At 43.9% G+C, this 25,128-nt stretch overlaps 1 protein-coding gene across 1 annotated transcript in view; it reads right to left on the bottom strand.

Moving 5' to 3' along the window:
- Nucleotides 1-393: 393 nt before the first annotated feature.
- The window catches only part of si:ch211-207d6.2 (sickle tail protein), a 96,956-nt gene continuing 72,221 nt past the window's right edge, over nt 394-25,128 (bottom strand). The window contains exons 13-26 of the mRNA XM_027283497.1: nt 24,172-24,347; nt 22,254-22,390; nt 21,135-21,276; nt 19,726-19,765; nt 19,459-19,605; nt 19,166-19,330; nt 18,364-18,619; nt 17,446-17,547; nt 16,230-16,440; nt 16,053-16,137; nt 13,940-14,146; nt 4,614-6,470; nt 3,987-4,100; nt 394-2,116 (exon numbers count right to left, since the gene is read on the bottom strand). Of these exons, the coding sequence (XP_027139298.1) occupies nt 1,316-2,116; nt 3,987-4,100; nt 4,614-6,470; nt 13,940-14,146; nt 16,053-16,137; nt 16,230-16,440; nt 17,446-17,547; nt 18,364-18,619; nt 19,166-19,330; nt 19,459-19,605; nt 19,726-19,765; nt 21,135-21,276; nt 22,254-22,390; nt 24,172-24,347 (4,440 nt within the window). The 3' untranslated portion in view covers nt 394-1,315. The remainder of the gene's footprint in view (nt 2,117-3,986; nt 4,101-4,613; nt 6,471-13,939; nt 14,147-16,052; nt 16,138-16,229; nt 16,441-17,445; nt 17,548-18,363; nt 18,620-19,165; nt 19,331-19,458; nt 19,606-19,725; nt 19,766-21,134; nt 21,277-22,253; nt 22,391-24,171; nt 24,348-25,128) is intronic.

Raw genomic sequence — 25,128 nt, forward strand, 5'->3', positions numbered from 1 at the left:
CATCAAACTCTGTGATTTCTGTAGCTGCTGTAGTAGCTGAACTGGACTGGTTGGGAGAACTGTGCTGGCTGTTGGACTAGTCAGTGATATTAGCTGCTGCTGTCTGCTGTTGGTGACCTGGTTTATGTTTGACTTGCTAGTTGTACAGCTGAACATTTTTACCACAGTGTTTGGTTTGGAATGGGTATGTAGGTATGTCTTTCCACATTCTAATATCTTTCTGAAGCTTGCCCTCGCTCAGATGTCCCGAACATGTCTGTGCTGTTCATCTTCTCATTAGACTCTGACAGTGGTGGACTGTTCCTTTCTTCGGCCTCACAGACTGACTGTGTCATGAACTCTCTGTTCAGGTAGTATAAAGGAACTGGAATAAAAACACCAAAGTCCTTCTCCTTTTTTTTTTTTTTTGGTAATCGTCACTTCAAAAAGTCACCACAAATGTAAACTGTTGTATGAGCACATGATCAACAGCTATGTTAGAATCTGTCTAATACATCATTTCTACATTACACTTCATCTACATACAAACTGACACATTTTACCTGTACACAATAGATTGTTTTTAGGTAAACTCTGCATATTGATCAACCTTGATCCTTTAATAGAAATGAATTCAACCATGTTCAGTGAAAGCACACAGACTGTATCCATAGTCAGTCAGTCAGTCAGTCAGTCAGTCAGTCAGTTTGTCTGTCTATTCAATTTTATTCAAATCAAATAAAAAACTATTGTTGAGAGTTGGGATTGGCACTTTTTACTGATTTCTGCTCACTCTCCTGTTAGTTTTGTCAGACCTGTTTAGGTGGTCCAACCTTTATTGTTTTAATGTTGCATGTCATCTGATGACACCAACCTCTAACCTGCGCACATAGAGCACGGGTAAAGACACCTTAAAGATTAATTCACAGATCGGTGACAGATGAAACATTTTTTTAAGCTCTCTCTTAATAAAAAATAATGACAACCATGATAATTCCATTTAACAGTTAAAAATAAACAGCACTCACAAACTAGTTTTAAATGAGCTGGTGCTCAGGTTTGCTGCCTATTGATTGACATATCTGGTGTATATATCTGTGATGAGCTGCAACCTGCCTATAATCTGAAGCATGCCACTGTATTGCTCATTTCTGGGATCTTCTTGTCTGTTGTACAGCAGTAGTGTATATAAATATCAGGCTAGACTTTTGTTTATTGAGGTCTTAATATTCTCATCTTTGTCCATCCAAAAATGTTGGAAAGTAAACATCACACAGTATTGCTGTAGGGGCTGTGCATTACCTTTTTTGCCCCTTTTGAGGTATTAGGTATGACCTCATGCCGTGTCCTCTGAGGCTGCTGCCTCCGTACGTGGGACTCGCACTCGATTCTTTCCGCAACCCACAGAGTGGATGGACCCTGACATCTGGATACTCCTTGCCCCATGACCCACCATGGTGGGGAGGAGGGAGGAGGATGGGGAGGGAGGGGAGGAGGAAGAGGAGGTGGGGGACAGGGAGGAGGAGGTGGAAGAGGATGAACATGAAGAGTAGGACAATGTAGAGTAGCTGTGCTGGGAGGTGATGCTGGAAGTGGAGACAAGGACTAGGCGTTTGCTGCTGCTGTTGCGAGGCCAGTGGTGGGTCAGGTTGACATTAGTGTGGGATGGTGACAAGGCGTGGCTCGATGAGGGGAGGAGATGACTCAGATTCAGAGACGTGGTAGAGGAGCTGTGAGAGGAGGATGGAGAGGGGGAAGGTGGAGAGTTTGATGGAGAAACTGAAAATGAGTTTTTCACTGAGGAGGAAGTGGAGACGGGACACAAGCAAGACTTTTGCCTGGAGCGCTGGGCAGAGGAAAGAGAGGACAAATGGGAAGGACACTTGGAGAGGTGTGAAGGAGGAGACAGAAGAGAGTGTTTAACAGAAGAGGTGGTGGAAGAAGCTGAAGCTGAAGAGGTAGAGGAGAAGGAGAAGTTTTGGAGGTTTTTATCGGTGGTGTATAAGCAGTGGAGAATGGACAGAGAGGCAGACGAGTGTTTCCCAGAGTTATGGCACAAGGCTGGTATCTTAGAGACACGCAAAGCAACGGCAGAATGTTTACTATCCCCGGCTGCTTTACTGCTTCTGCTGTCTGCCTGCAAACACACACCATGAAACAAATGAAAGCTATCAACACACAGCTCACTCACACAGATGTTAATTCTATGGCTTTGGCCAGTCAATTTCTTTCTCAAGGCTACAAATGATAAAGTCCACCATACCTATATATCTATACCATAGAGTGGCACAAGACAAGCACAAATACCACAGCGTTTGTCTCTCCCTCTGGTTCTGGCAGATGTCCTCCACCATGATTCAGGTTCTGCTTGAGGTTTCTGCCACTAAAAGGTTTGTCACCAAGTGCTTTCTCATGCTGGGAATTGTTGGTCTCTGTACATAATATTATAAAGACTACAGTCTAGACCTGCTCTGTATGGAAGGTGTCACAACATCACTTTTGTTATGGTTTGGCAGTGTGGAGGTGCCAAAAACTGCAGTTTCTCAGATACTTCAAGCTGGTTACAGAATGACTCAGTCTCCATAAGTCCCCATGTTCAAATGTCCAATTCACAGCAGAATTAAACATGTTTACAGCCTGGTACAAAAAACAGTTTTGGTCTCTGTAGCTAATTTCTCCGTTCATGACAACTGTACTGAGGGTAAATTTTTAAAGAACTCATCTGTTCAAATTATATTAAGAGCCAGGCTGTTTTATTGACAGATGGCTGCTGTCACAGGTGGCTTGTTTGAGCACCCAGGCTTCATTTAGTCCATCTCAGCTCCAAGATTGCCAAGATGATGGTGGCCAGAGCCAGCACTCTGAGCTTCACAACATCCTTCAGAAACCTGTAAGTGATGTCATGGAGTCAATGTGCAATTTTATTTAACACCTATGCTGCTGTACAATGAATTAGTGATTACTCATCACTTTATTAAGAACAATTGAACCGATGAAGAATCTTAATAGGCTGTCTCTTGCTCTTGTTCAATCATTGTTCCCTGACTGTAGTCTTCCTGGCAGCTGATTGTCCTGTTTCACAATCAGTTAGATCACAGGTTACACATTCAGTTACAGGTGCTTATCAATAGACTTAGTCTCACAAAAGCAGCTAACTGTGGATATGTGAATCGTTTTGCTTTCCATAGAAAGCAGATGCAGGATAAACATCAAATATTATTTTTTCTATACTGGTCAAAGACATAGAGGTACCAAACATGACTGACAGAATTTAGTTCTATTCTTTTAAAATAAATCCAACCCGTTTAGAAAATGAATAGTAAATGTACAAACAAAAAATACATAATAAATATTATTTTCTTTTTTCAGAATAACTTGGAATTGTTTTGTAATCATGTCATTAGGTTTAACATTGTGTGAAACTAAACAGTGATGCCACCAACCACAACATGCATGCAGTCCTTCCAGGACGACATACTGTTTGAATACATGAATGTGAGGCTGTTTCAATTGGACTATTCAGTCCAGTGAATGATGACTTCCATGGGGCCTTGATTGAGGAGGATCAAGTGATTTTGAGGGTTTCCACAACTCACTGCCAGATGAGGAACGGTTTTACAAAGTGAACATGCAGATTACATACATGTCAAGACCCACTCTCTGATCTCGACACTCAAATGTCAACTGTGTTGAGTTTCAAAGGATCAGCAGCTAATTTGGAATATGCTAACAGCATGGATACAGCAGTTAAATCAAGGAGTGTGTACTGACAGAAATGTGCCAAGGAGTAGAGGAACATGAACAGACAACAGACCCACAGATAAGACAGATATCACCACAGAGAGCTCAGCACATCCAAAACTTACTAACAAACACAATCAAATAAATCAATCAATATTATTCACTCCTTTTTCAAGCTACTAACATTGCATATGACACTTATTGAAGATGTTTTAATAAAAAGTTGTACTGAGTATGCTGATTCAGAGCTGGCAACGTTTGTTTACCTGGCTAGACTGCTTGTGGCCCTGAGGTGTCTTCTCTGGCGAGCAAGAGGAAGATGAGTGGTGAGACTCTGTACGGAGATGCTGAGCAGAAGAGCTGGAACTGCTGCTGGAGGTCTAGCAAGGAGATGGATAAACAAGAGCTGAGTTAAGACAGACTGAAAGACTCTGCTCTCTTTGGAAAGCATGGAGGGGGTACAGTATTTGTGTGAGTTCCAACAATAAAAATCAGGCAAAAGCATCAGATTCAAGCAGCAAATAAAGAACAAAGCTGACATCAAATATTGTACTCAATAGCACGTAACAGTAGGGTTAAACAGTCATCACTGCGGATGACGCAGGGCAAAATGTGCTTCTTGCTCAGTCTGAAAACTCATTTATCGCACTGGGCACCTATTTACCATGTTGAATCATAACATGGCTCAGTGACTGACACTGACAATGGCCAGTAAAGTCAGTCTGTGCTTCCTGGTAAGAATGATTACTTTCTCTGCTTAATAATACAAAATGAGCCCCAGCTATGAAAGATTCATATAACAGAGTGCAAAGTCAGACAGTCAGAATAGAGATCCCACAACCAGCCGACTACCACTGAGGCAAGTGAGCACCACAAGCAGAAGAACATCAGACCTGTTTCTTGGTGGAGGTTCTCCCTGTTTTGTGTGGAGCCTGTGGTTTGGCCCTCTTACTCTGAGGTGGCTTTGGGCCCTTGAAGATGTGAGTGGCTGGTCTCTTAGATGGGCTTCTCTTCCATTCTCGTTTGACTGTGCTTTTGAGCTGAGCTCTGTCAGGGGAATCAAAGGAAGAATTGGGGAAGTGGGGGAGGGCAGTTACACTGTCCACACTGATTTCCAACTGTTTAATGGACTCTTCTAAACTGTCAATAGACTCAAATGTATTCTTACAGAGCTCTTCTACCCGACTATGTGACTTTGAGTGTCTGGTATCATTAGCGGAGGAGACCTGCTCCTTAGTCTCCTTCACTAGCCTATTGTCCGATGGAATCTCCTCCCCATCCTCATAGACAACAACCTCAGGAGTCTTCTTTCCTGTTTTGCTCGTCCCTGTTCGAATGGCTTGGCTAATTGCAGCCAATTTGTTTTTGGGGAACTTGAATTTGAATTTCCTTTTGGTCTCCATCTTTTCTGGCTTACTCTGGTCTTGGTTTTCAGGAACTGAGCCAGTATCTGCTGAAGGTCTTTGATGCTGCAGAAAATCCTGTCCATTTCCTGTGATGTCTGTATGGCCTATGTCACAGTTTAATTGAGCGAGACAGTTTTGTCTCACCTGCTGTATTTGTTCTTCCTGTTTTCTCTCCTCACTGTCCACAATACATTCTGGAGAGAGAATCCCATTGAGATCTTCCTCACTTTCGAAGATGGTGGAGAGACGCTTGTAGGCTGAATAAATGTCTACAGGCTCATTCAAGATAACAATAATAGGTGACTTGTCATCACTGCCCTCAAAACTATGGTTCTCATGTACCAGATAAGTGGATTCACCGGCGCTGTCTCCAGTTCCAGTCTGGAAGTCAGAGCCACTCATTTTGGCTTGGTCTTCCTCTTTGGACTGTGTCCTAAGTTTGCTCTTGGAAATTCTCAAGCTGACTTTACCAGCTGGAGGTGGTGGAGGAGGTCCCTCATCATCCCAAATATTAGGGTTTAGGCTACCTCCTTCTTCTCTGTATTGTGATTGCTCACTGGATACCTGCACTGCTGCCTCCTGGATCTGCTGCTTGCTACCATTACTGTAAGTCAAGCTGGGTGAAACTTTCAGGACTGGAACAGAAGCTACACACTCTGAATCCGAATTCAGGGACATATCCTCCTGAAACTTTGGTGATGACTCTATTGAGCCATCCTCCATGGTGTGTTCTTTCTGTACCTTTACATTCACCTTCTTTTCAGCTGGTACCTCTTTGATAGCATTTTTATTTGTCTGGTCAGGGCTTGTGATGCCAGTTGCTTGAATGTTTTCTTTTTGTAGAAGAGCAACTGTAAACTTGACTTTTTTTTCTGCTGTGGTTGGATAGAACACCTGCTCAACCTCCTTGTTCATCTGATCGGAAGTAACTACACTAAGATCATTTAGTACCTCCACCTTCTCTGCTTTTCTTTGTGTTCGCACCTCCTCATTCTTATGGACAGTCTGAACATCTTGTATAGCTACAGGAGGGGGTACTTCCACCTTCTCTACTGTCACACAATTTAAGGCATGTGTCACCTTCTCCTCTGCTCCCTTCTTCTCCTTCTCAGGACATTCACTGTTTTTTCCAATTTCATTGTGATCTTCTTGTTCAACTTGTGTTATGAGTTTATGGGGGCATCCATTTGTAATTTTAAGCTGGGGACATAACTGGTTGCTCAAAGTTGCTAACTCAGAAGAGTTCTGATTGGCCACCTGTGGTGTTGGAGGTGTCCTCGCCTTTCCTTTCCATTGTTTATTTCCACCTGGCAAATTATTATATATTGACAAGTCTGTAGTCACCTAGAATTAGAAAAGGTAACATTAAATACATCATCACCTGAAAATGAATTATCACTCAAAATATACATTTATTCTTTCTGCAGTGTGCACACATAATCCTAAACTAAACCAACAAAAAACCTCAAGAACAATAGGACCTGATGCACTAAATGTCCATATGAAGATATTTCAATGTATGTCTGCATAAACATAAATAGAGACTAGGGTTGCAAAATTCTGGGAATTTTCACAGCTGGAAACTTTCCATGTGAATTAACAGGAATTTATGGGAATTGATGGGAATAAACCGTAAATTTACAAAATTGGAGGTTGGCCCTTAACAGGGAACTTAAATATAGTTGGGGAAAATATATTTTATATATATAAAATATCTGCTATTCCTCAGTCACATGCACATAGCACACTGCTTACTGCAGGTCTATTGAGGCCACGCCCCCTACCTGCACAGGTGATTTCTGTACCTGGACCACACTTTAGAGCCCAGAGCACACAGAGACTATTGAATACACATTTGAGCTTGTGGACTACATAATATTGTTCTTCTTACATATAAATCTGTTGAAATGTTTTTTGTTTTATTTTACATGTCTGCTTATGACAAAACAAAATTTTGTTTGGATATGATGCAGTTTGTTTAAATTACCCCCAATTTCTATTTATTTCCCATAAATTTCCATAATTCCCTTGGAGTTTCCAATTTGGAATATTTCCCAAATTCCCTAGCTTAACTTCCCATGGGAAATGTACCTCCCCTTTGCAAACCTAATAAAGACTGGTATCAGAGCTATATTCTGTCTTAATCATGGACAGTCACCAAGAGGAACATGCAGATCCTTTGTCTTTACAGGCATTGGGTAGTAATTACAGTATCTACCAAAGGCAAACAAATGCCTTGCAGCACTTTTCTGTCTTTGTACCTGTGTAGATAAGGCTTATGGATGTACTGTATGGTAGGGTGTATGTTAGGTGGAGGCTGAAATCTGGCATAGTGTAATCTCTCCCAGTTAAAAGGAAATGAAAGACTTGAGAAGTCAAAGCAGGAAGAAGAGCTGAAGTTTAATCATCCAGAGGGGCAGGTTTAGGTATGTACAGATTAAGCAAAGACAATCAAAGAGACACTGCCAGGAGAAAGAGGGTTTGCCTGGCAACTCATGGCTATTATGTTTTCCAACAAGAGAATTGTTGAATATGTCTTTTCAACAGTTTATAAACAGTTTCCAGACTCACCCCTGGCTTCAGCTTCAACCAACCATTAAGCTTTGTGGTGCATGCAAGACTGAGCTAAGTGGGCAAAGGAGGCAACTGCTCTGGAGTTCCAGATGTGTGTGCCAGTTTTATGGCAATTTCATTACTAAAAAATCTGCAGCTACAAATGCAAGTTAAGACTCTACCATGTGAAAAGAGAGACAGATATCAACATATCTGGGCCCAAGCTCATTGGAAATAGACTGTTTAAACCCATATGTAAAGCACCTTTAGGCAAGAAGTATATGCAGGTTTTGGAGCAACTTATGCTGCTACCTAAGCATTTTTTTTCAGGGACGTCCCTACTTATTTCAAGACAATGCCAAACCACATAGTTTGGGTACCAGACCAGCCTACTTGCAGTCCTGACCTGTCTCCCAGTAAAAATATGTAGTGAAAAATATGACAGCAAGACCCTGGGTTGTTGAGTATCTGAAGTCATTTCATGGTAATGAAGAATTTTCCTTTCAACTCTTCAAAAATTCATTCTTCAGTTCCCAAATGTTTACTGGGTGCTGTAAAAAGAAAAGATAGTTCTATTTCATTCTTCCTGACCGCCAGAGACGGTATGAAATACCTGGATAAGCATCACGCGCATGCGCAGATCGAGACATAATACCAACAAAGTCATGTGACCTGGGTGACGTAAGCTACCTGATAAAGGGGGCAGACACCCAGAGATTCGTCCTCCAGAGACTGCGTATCCGGCGCCCATCCCCGCCGTGCATCCGACCACTGCTCGGACTGTGACAGGTAAGTAGCTTGTTTTCCATCGCCGGAGGGCGTGCTTCATCCCCGCTAAGCGCATCCACTCAGCTTGGGTTCATTACCGCGTTTTGCTAGCCAGAGCCTCCCACTACTGGCTGTCCTCGTGAGGAGTTTTCGCTTCTCTGACGGCTGTATCGGGGGCTAGCGAACACTACCTACGATAATAATACTAATTTTAAAAAAAAAGAAAAGAGGGTTGTTCGTAGCGGAGTGTTTCTCGCTCTGTTGCTACATCGTTAGCTTGTTTGTAGCGGAGTGTTACTCGCTCTGCAGCTACACCGCTCGCCTTTCGGTGTCACTTGCTGGTTTATTGGATTGTATTTGAGTGTTCCCGCTCAACTGCAATACTACAGCCTCTGTAGCTATGTTGTGTGTTTGCATCTCCTGCATGGCTCCTCTGAGCCCAGAGGATGGACATGACAAATGCCTTTCGTGCCTTGGCATTGCACATCTCAAGCAGGCGCTGACTGAAAGTGCTTGCATTAATTGCATCTGCATGCCAATAGCAGAAAGGACTGCGAGGTTGGCTAAATTTGAAAGAAGCGTTGCTGAGGCAGAGTTACCCCCTTCCAGGAGACCTGCATACAGCTCTCCTCACAGGCCCAAGCGCCACGGACACATGCAGGATGATGCCTCCGTCGCTAATAATAAACGGAGGGGTGTTGAACCTTTGGCCCTTAAAGTGGACACTTTGGCCTCTGAGTTTGCCCAGATTAAGGCCCTCCTTCTTAGTCTGCAACCTAGTGGCCCCTCAGATGTTTGCACCGCTGCCTCAGAGCCACCACTTGAAGAACCACCACAGAGCTACGCTGAGAGTGATAGCCTAGCTTCTTTGCCCCGTATGGCTGGTCAGCAAGATGAGGACACGCTGTCTATTGCGGCCTCTGGGAATCTCTTTACTGACGATGAAGCAGGGGGACAGGAAGAGTTGGAGGGGGGATCCCTCGGTGGCAGGCTCTCATGAGTCGGGTGCAGACTTGTTGAGGGATGCTGAGGCCAGTCTTTCCACAGTTAAACAGGCCATCCAACTGGCCATCTCTCGGCTTGGGTTGGATGCTGCCCCTATGGAGGCTGCTCCCTCTAGTGCTTTTTTCAAACATGCCCCTCAACCATCTCCCTTCAAGGTTCCACCATCTGAGCCATACATCACTGAACTTCAGAGGTGTTGGCCGGACCCCAAGGCTTTCCAGAGCTCTGGCTGCCATGAGGAACGCCGACCAATATGGTCTGGATCAGATGCCTAGCATTGATGCCTCAGTCGCTTCTCTGATAGTGTCTCCAGATAAAGCCCTCAGACCTGATGCTCGTTGTCCACGCCCACAGTGTAGGATAACTGATGACCTCCTTACCAAGAGCTATGATATAGCAGCTTGTATGGGCCATATTGGTATCTCCTTTTCCCACCTGGTTCTGGCTCTGTCACAGACTCTCCAGACTACTGGAGCAGATGCCCAGACACAAGGCCTCAGTGATGCTTCATTCCAGGTGTTTGCGTTCATGACCAGAGAGCTTGGGAGACTGATGTCCATCTTGACCTTGGCGCGGTGCCAGGTGTGGCTTGCCCAGTCCCCCTTGTCAGAGGCATGTAGGAAGACACTCCGCACACTGCCTGTCGTTCCAGGACAGATGTTCGGACCTGCAGCCCAACAGGCTTTAGAGTGCAGTGTGCAGGTGAATAAAGTCAAACAGCAGTTTGCTGACTTACGCCAGGCACCATTGCCTAGACCGAGGCACACTAACACTCCCCGCTCTACAGCCAATGCTCAGGGTGAGTCAAGGGCCGGCCACACCTCATTTCAGCAGGGCCATTTCCATAGGGCCCCTCAGCAGCCTGCCTTTCGGACGCCTAAAGACAGGGCACCTAGATACGGACCACCTGCAGTCCGACACCCCAAGCTGCCCAAAGGTCGGGGGAGTCGGACCTGACTGCCTAGATCCAGGCGCCAGCCGTTTCTCCCCACAACATCTAGGGCAGTGGGAGGCCCTGACCTCAGACCCTTGGGTGTTGTTGACTCTTTCCAAGGGATACAGTGTTCAGTTCAGGCGTCGACCCCCCAAGTTCAGCGGGGTCAGAATGACTGTGGTCAAGGACCCCGTCAGGTGTCTGGCTCTAGAGCAGGAGATTTCGGTGCTTCTGGTGAAAGGCGCCATCGAGTGTAAAAAGTTCAGATCAAATGAGAGGGTTCTATTCAACTTATTTTCATGTCCCATCCTCGATCTCCGACGATCTCTTGTCTCACGTGTTTAGAGAGGTGCAAGGTTGACATATGGGCTATTTCTCCAGTTGTTGGGGAAATTGAGAGCCGCATTGGTTGTCATCCCCCTGGGACTCCTCTCACTGCGCCCCTTGCAGGTGTGGGTCAATGGTTTGGGCCTCGACCCCAAGAGGCACCAAGGCAGAATGATGGTGGTCTCAAGCAGGTGCCTCCAGTCTCTCAAACCCTGGAGAAGCAGGGCCTATCTCTGTGTTCCCTTGGGTTCTCTTCCTTCCCGTCGGGAGGTAGTGGTGACAGACGCCTCCCTGGAGTCCTCAGCAGAGACTCCAGCACATAAATGTGTTGGAGCTGCGTGCGGTGCACTTAGCTCTCAGGCACTTCCTTCCCTTTTTGGAAGGGAGGCATGTACTTGTTCGGTCAGACAACACCTCAACAGTTTATCATGTGAACCACCAAGGAGGAACCAGGCATTCCCTACAGGAGGCTCAGAGGCTTCTTCACTGGGCCTTGCCTCGCCTTGCGAGTCTCAGTGCAATGCACTTGCCGGGTGTGCAGAACACAGCTGCAGACATGCTTTCCCGCCAAAAGCCTCCTCCGGGGGAGTGGAGGCTGAACCCCGAGGTGGTTCAGATGGTATGGGAGAGGTTTGGCAGAGCAGATGTTGACCTATTCGCCTTGGCGGTGTCAACACACTGCCCACTGTGATTTTCCCTCTCGGAACCGACGAGCCCATTGGGGCAGGATGCCCTGGCACACTCCTGGCCAGACCACCTCCTGTATGCTTTTCCTCCTGTTGACACTTCACAGGATAGCCAGGAGCAGTCACTCAGTGTTACTGGTGGCTCCCTTCTGGCCTGAGAGAATATGGTTTCCTCTTCTCCATCGGCTTCTCAACTGGGTGCCTTGACCCCTCCCACTGAGGCAGGATCTCCTGTCACAGTTAGGGGGGAGCATTTGGTATCCTCACCCGGAGCGCCTCTGGTTGCATGTCTGGCCCCTGAAGGGCCAGACTCATTACTAGATTTTTGTGATCAGGCTGTTGTCCAGACCATAGTCAGTGCTCGTGCATCCTCGACTAGACTGCTGTATGCCAACAGGTGGAAACTCTTCGTTGGTTGGTGTGGCAGTCAGGGTGTGGACCCAGAGCATTGCTCTGTGCCTGTACTGCTCAAATACCTGCAGACGTTGCTGGATAAAGGGCTCTCTGCCTCTACTATAAAGGTGTATGTTGCTGCCATCTCTGCTCGACATGCCTTTGTGGATGGTCGATCGGTGGGGTCACATGCTCTGGTGGGCAGGTTTCTCAAAGGTGTTCTCCGATTGCGGCCCCCACATGCTGTGCGGGTGCCTTCCTGGGACCTGCCTGTCATCCTGGAAGCCCTGTGTTCTCCTCCATTTGAGCCCCTGGAACACGCTCACTTAAGGTGGCTGTCTTGCAAGACTGCTTTTCTTCTCGCTGTTACATCTGCAAAGCGGGTTGGTGAGCTTCATGCCCTGTCTATCACTAGTGAGTGTTTGCGGTGGAATCCTGATGGATTGGGGGTTACTATGTGGCCTAACCCCTCTTTCCTCCCAAAGAGTCTTTCTGCTTTTCATGTAAATCAACCTATCAGTTTGGTGGCTTTTGCCCCAGAGTCAGGTGTGGAGGAACTACCTCCTAACACCACCTTTCTTTGTCCTGTTCGCGCCCTGAAACAGTACATAGAGGTTACTACGGGTTTGCGTAAGTCTGATGCTCTGTTTGTCTGTCATGGGGGGCACAGGAAGGGCTGTGCCTTGTCCAAACAGAGGCTCTCGCATTGGGTTGTTGATACCATAACTCATGCATACAGGCTCGGGGGCCTTCAGGTCCCCCCAGTGAAATGTCATTCCACCAGGAGCGTCTCCACGTTGTGGGCTGCTCTGAAGGGTGTTCCGCTTAATGACATCTGTGCTGCAGCTGCGTGGGCTTCTTCCTGTACCTTTGCCCACTTCTACAGAGTCAATGTGGCCATTCCCCATCCTGTGGCGGAAGCTGTCCTTTCTGTTCCTTCAGGCTGCAACTGAATCTCGGTGAGTGCGGCTTCCTCATGACTTTGTTGGTATGGGTCATCCAGGTATTTCATACCGTCTCTGGCGGTGAGGAAGAATGAAATAGAACGAGAGTTACAGATGTAACTAAGGTTCTATGAATTCTGGATGACCGCCAGAGTTCTTTGTCACTCGGAATCTTGACGAGAAGATTCTGTAGGAGACGATCTCTGGGTGTCTGCCCCCTTTATCAGGTAGCTTACATCACCCAGGTCACATGACTTTGTTGGTATGATGTCTCGATCTGTGCATGCGCGTGATGCTTATTCAGGTATTTCATACCGTTTCTGGCGGTCATCCAGAATTCATAGAACCTTAGTTACATTTGTAACTCTCGTATAACACAGTATGGTACACATGCTCCTGACAAACATTTCTGGAACATGTTGCTGGCATCAAATTCAGAATGAGTCTTATATATTAATTAAATATATATATTAACAGAAAAACAACAAAAAAAGTTCATCAGGTTGAAAATTAAATATCTCGTCTTTGTACTCTATTCATTTGTGTTTGGGTCAAAAGGGGGGTTACAAATCATTGCATTGCAAATTGCCTGAATATGAATATATATATATATGTCATGAAACATATCACTGGTTAACAGAGGGCAGGTTTAGTGTTTGAAAGTTCGAAAACAAGTCATGGAAAGCAGTAAAAATGCGAGAGACAGCAACAGTAAGGTGATTAGTCCGACCTCAGTAATGTTAATGATGATGTTAGTCCAGCTTGCTGTGGACAGTTAGAAGCATGTGCATGTTCAGTGCAATTCATAAATCAAAGACATTTTATAGAAGTAATTTAAATCATGAATGGTATTATAGTGGATTTCTGAAACACCTGGGAGAGAAAAGCAAAGAGAAATGTTTTCTGTTTTTTCGTCTGATGTCCTATTGCTTCACCTTAATCACTTGGATTTACAGTTTTCTGATGGAGAGATAGTTTCACTGAAAAATGTAGCTGCTTGCATTCTGCATGCCAATTCTTGCAGTGTTGCTTTAACTCAGGGATTTGTTTGTGGGCATATATGTAATAATAGTAACCAAATGGTATTCTAAACATGTTTTAACTCAGTAGTGTGCAATTTTTAATTAAAGGCCATTATTACCCATTAATAAGCAGTCCTTAGGTCTGCTGTTTCTTTGGTTCATTATTTGATCTGCTGAATACCTGCAGTTCTTTCATGAATTTGTTGTCCTGCTCCTCTTCCTCCTTGTTCCTGTGGGCTGAGGCTGTAGCAGGTGTCGACCTGAAACCAGCCAGTGCAGGAGGACACATTTGTGGTTTGGCTTTGGGTTTGGGTTTGACTTCTGGTGGCTGTCTTGTGGGTTTGGGCTGAGGAACCACAGAAGGTTCTTTTTCTTTCTCCCTCTCATCCTTAAACAGAAGTACAAACACAGCATATGAACATATGCACTACTCTGTTGCTACTCTGTAATACTAAGCCTAAATTGTTCTTAAGATTTCATGTTCATCATCCCGGTTCCTAAAGATTTTCATGTCTCATTGTCTGTTCCTAAGACAAAACACCCCAAGGAGCCAAGTGACTTCAGATCAGTTGCTCTGACATCCCACACCATTCACAGGATCCACTGCAGTCTGGATACCAGGAGGATGTGGCGTGGAGGATGCCATCCTCCCTGTTACACAGGGCTTACTCTCATCTGGACAAGGAGAGGGGTGCTGTGAGAATTATGTTCTTTGATTTCTCCAGCGCCTTCAACACCATCCGGCCCCTCCTACTAAGTCAGGGTCCGGATATTTATAAGTCAGGACTTATAAATATCTGGGGCTGCAGCTGGATCACACACTGAATTGGACAGTGGTGGCCACAGAGCTGGACTCACTGGTGACAGTGGCAGAGTGGACCCCCCCTGCACAAAACCATCACCAGGCAGAGGAGTGTGTTCAGTGGCAGACTGGCAAGATAACACCACAAATACTACACGCCCAGAATTAGTCAAAGAGAATGTTTTTACCCGTGGAGGTGTTATTGTCAACACATTCTAGTCTGGAGACACAGATGTCTGTTTACGCAGATTGGAACGTCAACAGTTAGCTATCTATTATGTCTAGGTAGGCAGCAACAGGTCTCTTTGACCCTGGCCACCACAGTGTTGAGAAAGGCTGGCACCTAGTCAAAGCCAAACAATAAATACTGCCAAAGACCTCAAGGCCCACATGTGACCTTGTGTAGCCTAAGGATAGAAAATTCCATAACAGGCAAGAAGGACAATAGACTATTGACAATCAGACAGACAATCTGATGCTCTGTTGCACTGAAATTGGAAACTGGAAATTCTGTTATTGTCACTTTGGACCCAATCTGTGCTACATCTGCTAATGCTGAGACATGCAGTGTCTACAGCTTCATTTAATTGTATACAGTGGGGAGAACAAGTATTTGATACACTGCTGATTTCGCAGGTTTTCCCACTTGCAAAGCATGTAGAAGTCTGTAATTTCTATCATACATTAAGTCAAATATTTCAACAGTTAATGATTTTTTGAGGTGGGCACATATAAAATATGTGTTCTGCTGCTCTGGGAGCCCACTGACTGCACTGCGCTGACTGAAATACGTCATACAAGCTCACTTTAAGACACTTCAAGCTAACACTACTTTCACAGTGCTCCAGAGGGCCACACTTATATTGAGCTGCTAATTCTGAAAATGACATAAAACAGATTTCAGTTGTTTAAGACTCGCCACTCTGTAGATGTGTTGTTTCAGTTCACATGATGAAGAGGTGTTTTTTTACTCAAAACTTTGGCTCAGGACAAATTGAACAAAAGTACCAATGTGTTTTGGCTAACTTTAAGGAGCTGATGGAGGGCTCAGAAGGTACTGCAGATCGTCCAAAAATCAGTTGTGAAGTGGTTTGATCCCTGGCATGTCGAAGTGGGGGGCAAGATACTGAACCCTAAATTGCTCCTGAAGCCATCGGTATGTGAATGTTTATGAATAATTCGCTCCTAAAAACTGATGAGCTAGCACCTGAATGAAATATCTATATCTGTATGTATGTGCCTTGAGTGGTTAGAAGACTAGAAAGGTACTATATATGTACAGTACATTTAATTAGCTATTAAAATATGCCTGTATAGTTGCTGTCTTCCTGTCCGTATATTATTATATGCTGCATATTAAATATTATATTATGATTATTTTATTATGATTAATTTGCAAATATTTATCAAATTTAAAAGACTTTCTTTCATACAGATTTTATATTTCTATTTATTGTATGCTTCATTTCATTTGTGTTTACAAATGACATACCTGGGCTCCAACTTGCTCTTTCCTGGTGGTGAAAATCACCTCTCCTGACCTTCCTGTGGTAAGACCTGAACTGACAGTATGGAACCTGAGAAGAAAATAATGAGTTAGAGGTTTGAGACTTTAGAAAGTGTGGCAGAAAGCCGCTCTGCAGGTGGTCATCCTCAGTGAATAACTGACCTTCGTGGTGGAGGAGGAGGTGGAGAAGACTTGCTGGTATGTTGTTCCATATCTGGACTCTGCTTTACCTCCTTGTCCACAGTACAGCAGCAAGGTTTCTCCACCTGTGGCCCACTGGTGCACTCTGCATTGGGAAGAGCTGAGGGAGGAGCTGTTAGAGGAGGCTCCACAGTGGCTGCAGGATGCTGTGAGGGTCCTGCTGGAGACATATCTGGTCACGTTAGTATTTTATTCATGCTGTCACACAAGAAAATATTGGACTAGGATTCTACCACGGACTGTATTTAAAGATGGACAACACATCTCCATTTCCTATGATTGTACAAAAATAAAGTTAAAATATATATAAGGACATGGTACTGCCATTCTGTTGTGAAACTTCCTTTTTATAGCATCAACTAATTAAAGTGACACTATGTAACTTTGCTACCTTACCAAAATAAACCTTCAGAATCATTTTTATGCTACACTGACTTGCAGTGTGGTGAATGATGCTGAACAGGTCCGGGTCAAGAGAACTGCAATGCTTTATGGCACTAAGCAACACAAGCGACAACTATTTCACTGATTTACAGAGTTTTCTGATGGACACTAGAGTAAACTGCAGCTGCTGTTACAGTAGGTGGGTAGCTGGTAGCTGTACAGCACAGACTGAGGAGTGTTGGTGTTTACAACATCCACCCCATGCTGATAGAGATGGAATGAAAGACAGAGGAGATGAGTCCGAAGAGGAAGTTGAAGGAGAGATGTGCCGGACCAGAGTAAATGTGGGACTGACTGTTGGTGAGAGCTTGGTGAAATAAAAGGCTGAAAGACAGACGCCGAGCTGGGCTGACTGCTGTTGGACTAGTCAGTAATATTAGCTGCTGCTGGGTCTGCTGCTGGTGACCTGGTTGATGTTTGGCTGTTTGCTGGAGCAGGGGCAGGATTTAGGACTCTTCCTTATATTTTTTACTTAAGGCTTGTATGTTATGCAGCAATAACACCAAAACAAATTCCTGGTGTGTAAAAAACCTACTTGGCAATAAAACTTTATTCTGATTCTGATTATACTACAGCCAGCCTCAAGGGAGCCAACCAGATATGTTAAATTGACTTTTGGGGAGCTGTTATGTCATCCTTTTGGGAATTGGGATTGTGGATAAAACAAAAACAGACAGTACATGAGTTTGTAACATCATTGGTGCAGGTTGTTGTGTTCAGACTGGAATCATACCTGTGTCTTGGGATTTTAACTGGCCAGAGTCCACCTCATCCCTGAGCTTAAGAGGTATGTCTTCCTGGGTATCAGACAGAGGTGGCTGCTGCTCCACTGACGCTGCAGCACAGACAACACAAACCTGTGCTTAGGATGGCTCCAGGAAACAATGGCTGACTATGAAAGTTTTTAATGATATTAAAACACCAAACACTGTGTGAATGACAAAGACAAGAATGATCACTACACCTCATATATAGTGTAATGACTCCTAAAGGTATTACTTAATAACGGCCAGCATGATCTGTTGTTTCATATATCATCTCTCAGGTATCCCGTGTTCATCGTGCAGTTGTGACAGGCTTGTTAAAAACATGTACCTCCACATTTGGTGACTGTGAATTGTTCAATTAAGGACACGTAACACCGCAAATGTACATCAACTATGACATTCCTGTGAAAGTGAGCTACTTGAGATAAAAAGCCACATTATTTTGTCTATTTAAGAACATTGGGCCTCATGCAAGAAACACCTGAACAAACAGACTCCTGAAGTGGATCATACAAAAGATTTCAGAGAATTTGTTGTATTCACTGATTTTCTTCTTAACACTATTTTCTCTCCAAAGTGCACAAGTTATCCAGACCTAACCCACAGACAGTCTGCCTCTTTCTTCATTTAAAGTTTGACTTTAAATATGAGACTGAAATCAGTTCAAATCAAATGTAAAATAAACTTCATGCAAAGATAACAGTCCGTGATCCATGTTATTATTGTTTACCCAGTGGAACATGCACCCTGATTTGTTGGTGTTGGTTATGCCAGTGTTCAAATATCATGAATGACAGGTGGTATTCTTTTAAGTTCTAAATTCTTTACTCTGATGTGGGACGAGAAAAGCTTTGTGTTTCAGTGAAGTAAGTTTAAAGGTCAACCTTGCGGCGCATCCTTCTCTGATTTCAATGCAGTGGAAGATATCAGTGTGGAGGCTGAATTAGAGTGACCCTCTGTGGGATCAGACTTCATCAGGCTGGCCTGGTCCTCCTGCTGGGCCTGATTAAAGTCTGTGTTAGTGTTGCAGGGTGGAGGCTGACTGGAGTCAAAGTTGGGTGGTTGGTTGGCTTGGCTGGTACTGGTGGGGTTCACACTGCTGGTTTTCTGGCCCTCTGGAGTTTGTCTTCTCTCTGCAGTCTGTGAAGTACACACACACACACACACACACACACACACACACACACTCTTTGTCGTCACTCCAAGAAGCACTGCTTTGACTTTAAATAAACTCATCAAGCTCATTTTTCTTCAAACCACTGTTGTGTGTCCATTGTTTGGAACAACATAGTAAATAGCAGCTGTCCTTTGTAACTCACCAGCAAAAGTCTCATTTGGTCATAATCTAAATATAACTGTGTAGTGTGTTTACTCTCAGGAGTAACCTTAATGTTCATCAGCACAGAATAAAACACTATGATCAATTAACAATATGGGGTTATGATGTGGGAATGAACATTTCAACTTTCTGGATCAATGTTTTATGCTTTAGCTTTAGTTGAAAATGAGACCACACCGTATTTTTTGATGTACTATTGAGGATTTATTTGAACTTAAATAAATATGCATTGAAATGAAAATGAAAACAATTAACATTATATGTGTGTGTCAAGTACAGTATAATATATGCAACGTGTCCAAATAAGAACAAAAGAGAAACAGAGACAGAGTGAGTGTAGGACTGACCTCAGTGTGTGTGTGTGTGTTGGGGTTCTGGTCAGTGTGGCTCTCCAGTGCTGGTGTTTGTGCAGGTTGACTGCTTCCACCTGCTGAACTGCCCAGCTGGTCAGACTGCAGAGGAGCCACTGTCTTCTGCAGGCCAGGGCTGCCCTCTCTGTTGCAAGGACTCACCTTAACAACAACACAGCAAGATGTCTCACACATTCCACACTACACACTGTTTCCAACAAAAACACCTGTCTGTACATACATGCTCACATTTTGTCATTTGCTTATTCAATAAGTCATCAGTGGAGTACCTTTGCAGCAGAGGGTGAGTCTCGTCCATGAGTGGGAGTCAGAGGGGGGTTGGGGTGATGATGGGAGGGCTGGATCATTGTGGCTGCACCACTCTTCATTCTTCGGAACAAGATGGGGGAGGCTGACCCTGCCGGGCCAACCTCATCCTGAGAGAGAGAGGGCACAGGGGGTCTGACAGAGGATCGAGGATGGGGTTTGGGGGAGCTCTGGGGACTCCTGATTTTTGAAGGACCCTGGTCTGTTTCTAGAGTCTTTAGGGACCCCACCTGGGCTGACGTGGTGGTTGGAGCTGAATCTGACACACACCTGTTGATAACAAGGAAGACAAAAACAGACATATTATGAACATCATTCAATGCTTGCTTTATTTGTATTATTTCACATAGCAAAAGAAAAACTCCTTCAAGTCATTACAGGCAGTACTCGAGTTGGGGGGGGGGGGGGGGGCCATCCCCCCTGTGGGGAAAAATGGTCAAAATCATCCCTCTTCTAAAATGGTCATCCCTTCTTATGACAGCGGTTTTCAAAGTGTGAGGCGCGCCTCCCTTGCGGGGCGCCAGAGGACTTCAGGGGAGCGGCGGAGGAAAAAATAAAAATATATCTTACAAAGATATGTGTCTCATCACTGTGCGATGAAAACTCGGCGAGCTAGCCCCCAAAGAGTAGCAAACAAATCCACAAAACGACACAGTATGTCCAGCGCGAAGAAACGCTGCTAATGTCTCCTGCTCTGTTTCTGCTTTAGTTTGAATCAGTCACGAAGCTGCTGGTTGTTACATAAAGACAAAGAGGCTTTGACAGTGAAGTGAGACCTCTTGCTGCGATATACTACCTTTGGGTTTACTTCATTCTGGATCGTCATTGGTCAAAGGTGAATGTGGGCGGTACTAATAGATTCTCCTGACTCTGATTGGTCGACAGGTGACAGGTGTCAATCATCCACACTGTGTTGTTTTAGCCTTAGCAGCACCGCGAGCTGCTACCTGCTGCTTCATATTCTTTAATACCGCTTGTTTTAAACATCGCGTCGTCTTAAAACTCAAAGTCTTCTTTCCTCCTCCTTAAATTGTGTTTTTTTATGTGAAGATGTTTTTTAACAAAAATGTGTTTAAATGTATTTAAATATGTTTAAAAACACACAAAGATGTTAAAAACATACACAACGTTTGTGTTTAAAAAAATATTTGAGCACATTCACAAATAAAGATATTTAAAATGTTTTTACAAATATGTTTAAAAAAGATGTGAATGACATGATGTCCATAGTTAAGTGGTTATTGTTTCTTTCTGATAAATAGTATTATCATGTGCAGGCCATGCAACTGAGAATGCAAGCTATGAATCAGATGGGATTTAGGATTTGCCATGTCTAGCAGGTCACCCTAAAATTGACTAGAATGCAGGAAACTGCATCTAAGAAATACAAAATTTCCTGGGGGAGGACCCCCAGACCCCCCTGCTGGAAAATATGTCACATAAATGAAAAATTTCACCATCCCCCCTGGTTTCATTTTACAACTCGACTACTGATTACAGGTGATGACCTCATGGAACTGATGGAAAGAATGAAGAGTGTGCAGAGCTGCCATCAACTTTTTTTGTTTACCATATGTTATTTCATCATTTCAATGGATCCAAAACTTTTGACTGGTGCTGTACTCCTAAGTGTAAGTACCTGCGAAGGGCACTCAGGGCTTCAGTCAGGGCTTTCACCCTCTTTAACATTAAGTCCATCTTATGTGGCTCCTCCTTCAGGAAACGCACCACCTCCACCTCCAGCCTCAGAACTGAGCGCAACTGCAGCTCTGAAAACTTGTCTGGAAAACAACCCATCAGCAGAGACGATAACATGAATACAACCACAGGATTAATTCAACTATGAGTTCACTTCTGAACTATCTGACACTATATCAAGAACAATATGACAGTGACAATATGACAGAAGTATTATCAAGAATTACACTGATAGTACTGAGTCCCGTTCATGACAATACACCACTTGTTGTGTTGTGCTGATGTGCTGCTGTTACTTGAAAACACAATTTAGTTTAAGCTGGAGAATCTTGTCCATACCTGCTCACACTAAAGTTCAGTAAAGAGGAAATATTAGAGGAAAATGTGGTGCTGCTTGCGTTACACAAGTAAAAAAGTCATTTTGATGAACGAGACCAAGATCTGTGACATGAGTCCATTTGGTGATTTTTCTAATGTGACGTCTCACATCTGTAGAAGGTTCTATCAGGATGTTTCTTCCTTTCCACTTTAGTCAGATTGTCTCTGTAGTTAGGCGACTAGTGTGAGATCATATTTCAGATCCTTTTGTCCTACATCCTTCATCCTTCCATCCTTTGTCCTTCATTAGTGTAATTTCTGCTGTTATTTTGTATAAATTCTGATTACACCTGATGGTTTCTCATACTGTGAGGATATTTCCACAAACTGAGCTCATTCTTTCCTCTACACAACACTTTTTTTTCGTGGCACTGCAGCGATCTTTGTGAAAAGTGAATTGGGCCAAAATGGTGGTGGATGGACAGACAAACATGTCATAGACTGATGTATTGTTCCATTCATCTCTGCTGAGATAAATGTCACACTTATCAAGGTCTAAAGAGGTTAGATCATATCACATATACCATTGTGTAAAGTAAGACATGAACCACATTTAAATGAAATAAAGCTGATCCAGTTTAGATTTGATCTATCTGACATCTGAATCATTAGAAGATATATTCACCATCACAGATTTTTTCAGATTTCTAATATATGATCAGATTTAGTCTTGTCCACCAACCTTTAAGAATGGCCACAGCTTCTCCAACTTTCCGCAGGTTGACTGCTCCCTCCTCCACATCTCTCAGAGTGATTGACAGCTGGCCAGGACTAGAGGTAGAGCTTCTTTGCCAACGGTCCACATAGTCCTCCAGTTCACTGACAGGTGAAAAAAACATGAAGTATGTGACGTTAGCTGTCAACCAAGGCAGGAAAATCAACAATGTGATAGCCTGTTGTCGACACAAGATGGCAGCAGAGAGTACATTTGAGGAGCTCCATAGTTCTGTTGGTGGTTCAAGATAAAGAAAGTTATAGACACAATTAGAACAAAACAGTAACACAAACATGTTTGGCTTTGCAATGAAATGACAGGAAAGAAAATAGGCTCCTCAATTTCAAGTCAAGAAATTGAACTCACTGCACAACCACAACACTCGTCACTCGTCGTTCTTTTTATATTCATGCAGTTAGCAAAACTAACAGTATTTACTTGTGCAATGTCTTAAAGGATGCAGTGCTCAGCACAGTAGTTCTATAGATACCAATTACACTTAACATGAAGTGAACAGATGACTCACAGAGAAAAAAGACCCTTTATGACCAAACACAAAGATATCCGAGAACTCGTGGAACAAATACAAATAAAACGTCATGTGTTTCAGTTCTGAACATGTGTGTGATAGGTTGCTAAGCAATGCAAAGTAGAGATGAAACAAATTTGCTGACAGACTTTTCTCCCCCATCATTAGCTTTTGAAGCTAATGCTGACTTGATGTGATGGTATGTTGTTAATGATATGTGTGATTTGGATTGGTGTGTGGAGAGAGAATTGTATTACACTCATTCTGAAAATGTTGCTCATGATGCTTGATAAATGCCAGGCTTCTGTTCCCCTCATCTGTGCAATGAAGTCAGTATGTAGGTTGCTAACATGTGAATGAGTTCTGATGTCTTCGGAAACCCATGTCATACCAGATCAAATCACTTCCCATCCCATGGGTCTATTTTTAACAATATGCTTCTTCATATTTTCTCTCTGCGTGGAGATGCTGGCGTGCTGTGTCTTGCATGTCAACAATGATTTGAGTTTAGCTGCAGTGATGTCATTCGAGGGGTGTGACGTATGAACGAGTGTGTGGATGTTGAAAAGGCTAAATCACCACTTTGGAAATTATGACCACTCAGAGAAAGTCCAATGTATGCAACTCTAAGCAAATGATAACAACAGACATTCTACATTTCCACGGAACTTGTTTTTCTGTGCAGTACAGGCTGAACTGAACATGTTTCAGTGTTTCAGTCCCAGTGAATGGAAGAGATATGGAGTGTTGTGGGTGGAAGGTATGGATAAACATAGATAGACATAAACTCACAGAGGTTGCATTTCTAACCCCTAAATCTCTGGGCATGCCAGAGAATTTGCATTGTGTTGCGTCTGTGAAACCACAGCGTCACACGAAACAGATGTAAAGGACCACGTAGGTGAGATAGGAGAGGGCTTTGAGAGTGATCGTGAAAAAGTGAACAGGGAGAACAGGGAGCTGGAGCCACACAGTGTTGACATACTAACAAACTTTTGGCTTGGGTCTTTAACAAAAAGACAAAAATAGAGGAGAGAGTTTTCCTTTTGGGCAATCTTATGTAACTCTTGTTGAACAGGTGAATTCCTCAGACTAGACATTATGTCAGGCCACAATAAAGGACAAATAAAGTCATCTCAAATATTGAATCAGTTTTGCTAACTTTAGCCACCAGACCTACTGATCATTTAAGACTCGGCGAGAGAGATAGGGAATGACATGCAGGAAAGAGCCACAGGTCGGATTTGAACCCTGGGCTTCCGCAGCAAGGACTGAGCCTTCGTACATGGGCGGCTGCTCTACCAACTGAGCTAAACGACACCCCACAAGAGTCATTTTTAGTAAATTCAAACTCACCTGAGTTCTGTGAGTATTCTTTCCTCCTTAGCCAGATAGTGGCTCATCTCTTCCTCCATCTCACTTCTCTGTCTGTACACTGTCTCCTCAGATTGAGCCAACCGATCACACATAAACACCATGAGCTCCTGACCCGCCATTCGCAGCATGGAGCTCACACTCTCCTGGTTGGACAGCTGGAACACATGGAGGTTAGGATTCAACAACAGTACTTCACTTAGCTGGTGGAGAGCTCAGCTAGTCAGTCCGTCCCTCCAACACTTCCAAATGCTTCCAAAAAACTTCAGCAGCTAGTGGCTTCATGTTAGTTAATCAAATCAAATCAAATCAATTTTATTTGTATAGCCCAAAGTCACAAAGTACATTTGCCTCAGAGGGCTTTACAATCTGTACAGGGAGTGACACCCTCTGTCCTTAGACCCTCGGTTCGAGTGAGGAAAAACTTGCCCACAAAAAACCTTTAACAGGGAAAAAATGTGGAAGAAACCTCAGGAAGAGCCACAGAGGAGGGATCCCTCTCCCAGGACGGACAGACGTGCAATGGATGTCACGTGTACAGGACAAATCAACACAAACATATTGTACAATTACAATGAATGATAAAATGACAGTGAATCACAATGAATGATAAAAATGATTACAGTAATAGATATGGTAGTAATAATGACAGTAATAATGCGTAGTGGACGTCGTGCAGGATCACAGCAGCAGCCACGATCCACGAGAACCTGCTGGACGACAGAGCACAGAAACTCTGGGGAAGTTTGGTTAGTAACATGCATTAATGAGACATGTCCACAGATGGAGAGATGGAGAGATGGAGAGAGAGAGAGAGAGAGAGAGAGAGAGAGAGAGAGAGAGAGAGAGAGAGGGGGTTTTTGGTAAGGGAGATGTGACTGCATCTTCAACCAATACCGTGCCTGGCTAGGCATAACCCTGGGTGGGGGTTGGAGTCCC

This window comes from Larimichthys crocea, chromosome X (genome assembly GCF_000972845.2).
Source record: "Larimichthys crocea isolate SSNF chromosome X, L_crocea_2.0, whole genome shotgun sequence".
In the NCBI taxonomy this organism is placed as follows: Eukaryota; Metazoa; Chordata; class Actinopteri; family Sciaenidae; genus Larimichthys; species Larimichthys crocea.